The sequence below is a fragment of the Pteropus vampyrus genome, unplaced genomic scaffold (assembly GCF_000151845.1).
Source record: "Pteropus vampyrus isolate Shadow unplaced genomic scaffold, Pvam_2.0 Scaffold174, whole genome shotgun sequence".
In the NCBI taxonomy this organism is placed as follows: Eukaryota; Metazoa; Chordata; class Mammalia; order Chiroptera; family Pteropodidae; genus Pteropus; species Pteropus vampyrus.
Window position 1 is genome coordinate 740,381 of NW_011888955.1, and position 1,901 is coordinate 742,281.

General features: G+C 46.6%; 1 protein-coding gene across 1 annotated transcript in view; it reads right to left on the minus strand.

The window, feature by feature from the left end:
• SEC24D (SEC24 homolog D, COPII coat complex component) overlaps positions 1-1,901 on the minus strand; it is an 89,726-nt gene that overhangs the window by 38,972 nt on the left and 48,853 nt on the right. The window contains exon 9 of the mRNA XM_023536962.1: positions 617-755. Within this exon, the coding sequence (XP_023392730.1) occupies positions 617-755 (139 nt within the window). The remainder of the gene's footprint in view (positions 1-616; positions 756-1,901) is intronic.

Here is a 1,901-nt window from a genome sequence, read left to right on the forward strand (position 1 = left end):
TTTTTTCCACCAGTAAATTCATACTGGAATGGAGTTGAACATGCAGTGAATCTGGGAAGCCCCCTGTATCAATGTTTCCTATTGGAGGGGGAACCATATACATGTTAAAATCCTGAGTTACCCCTCAGCTTGTTCTAAATACCGATGAGCTCACATTCAAGAATAATTCAGAGGAATGAGGAAAGAGGCAAAATCTCTCAAGGCTGTCATCTGTGAAGGTAGATGGACATGGATAACCCATAAATAAAGGAAGGCTCTTCTTTGTAATGCCTCTGGGGAGAAACAAACTGGAAAATGCTCGGCTTGGGACACCCAAGCCCCTCTGAGGCCAATATAAATGCACGAGCCCCACGTGGAAGTTGCCGTTGCTTATGAAACTCAAAAGTAGGGAACTAATTTTATCTCCACTATTTATTTGCACGAAGGCTCAGCTGGAGGCAAAATGAAATTTCGCCTCGTTTACAGAGGCGCCTGGGAGGTCTCCCGTCAGCGTTCCTCCGAATTACTCTTGAATGCGAACTCGCCAGCATTCTGCAAAAGCTCAGGCGCAACTAAGGGCGTCAACACGTCCTTCCTCAGCAAAGCATAACGTGTTTCTCTTGCCGGCGCCACTCACCGTCGCTCACGCAGTTGCAGAAGCCACACTGGAACCTCCGTCCTCCCTCTATGAACTGCATGAATGGGCACATGTAGGCTTTGCACCTGTTGCACCTGACCGGCCCGGTCTCTCCATGGTTCACCAAGTAAAGGGGAGTCTGCAAGAAGCAAGTGCAGTGAGAGACAGCTAGGCACAGGCCTTGGAAGAATTTCGGAAACCCCATGTTAGAACTGTCACTTGAAGTCTTCTGAAGGCACTCGTCACGGACGTCCTGACCTTTCGTGTTCGCAGGAGAGTGAGGCTGCCTCTCGACAGCCCGTGAATTCGAGGCTCTACCCAAACAGAAATTCATTGAAATGGCTACCTCATTTATAAGCACACGTGAATACACGTAAGTGTATTCGTGTATGCATATTTACCTCTATGTCTGTGAAGACAGAGAGAATGTGAGCAGGTACTAGTACTCAGTAAAGCTTACATTGAAAAGGTCCTGAACACCTTGTGTCACCACCTCCTTTCCTGTGTGTTCGCTAACTATAAAGACAGAACTGGGTCTGACTTTAAAAGCTCTAGTTTGCATAGCCATTTAGACAGTTCCATCAAAGTACACAAAACGTTTCTTCAAGAATGCAGCTATCTGCAGAACTAGGCGATAATGTTCGCTTATTTAGGCAAAGAGGCCGCCCCTGCCTGTTCTGTTACTTTATCCCTCACAAAATGGTTCACAAAGTGTTCTCCATGAGGCTGGCCACGCTTTGCCATTACTGAAAAAGTAAATATTTCAACTGCTTCTTCCTCATAAACATGCGTAAAAGCAAGACATATCTCTCGTACAGCTCGACAGCGGAGAGGCTCAGCCTTAGGTCTTCTGGCTCTCAGGATAAAACCACAGAGACTCTGCTTGTTTTTATAAATCTCCTTAAAGATAACATTTCTAGAAAAGCTTGAGAATTACAGGGTTTGGCACTTCGACTAAATTTTTCTTTAAAGAACAAGATGTAAATAAAGCACACTGCTTCTCAGCAGAGCAGGAAGGTGGTGGGGGGGGGTGGTCAGAAGGCCATTTTCTGCTCATCTCAGGAAACCGAGATGTACCGTGTGTGCCTGCCCGGATGTTCAGCATGAAAACAAATCCACTGCTGAGGTTTCAGAAGTGAGTTGTGAGGTCACAGAGCAGGGGCAAAAAAAAAACAAAACAAAAAACAGGTTTCGTGTAACAGAGAAAAGGACGGGGGTAGAATTTTCAGGAAACTCGGCGTCCCTCCCCACTGTGTGCCTCTGCACTGCCCTCTCCCCGCCCCTC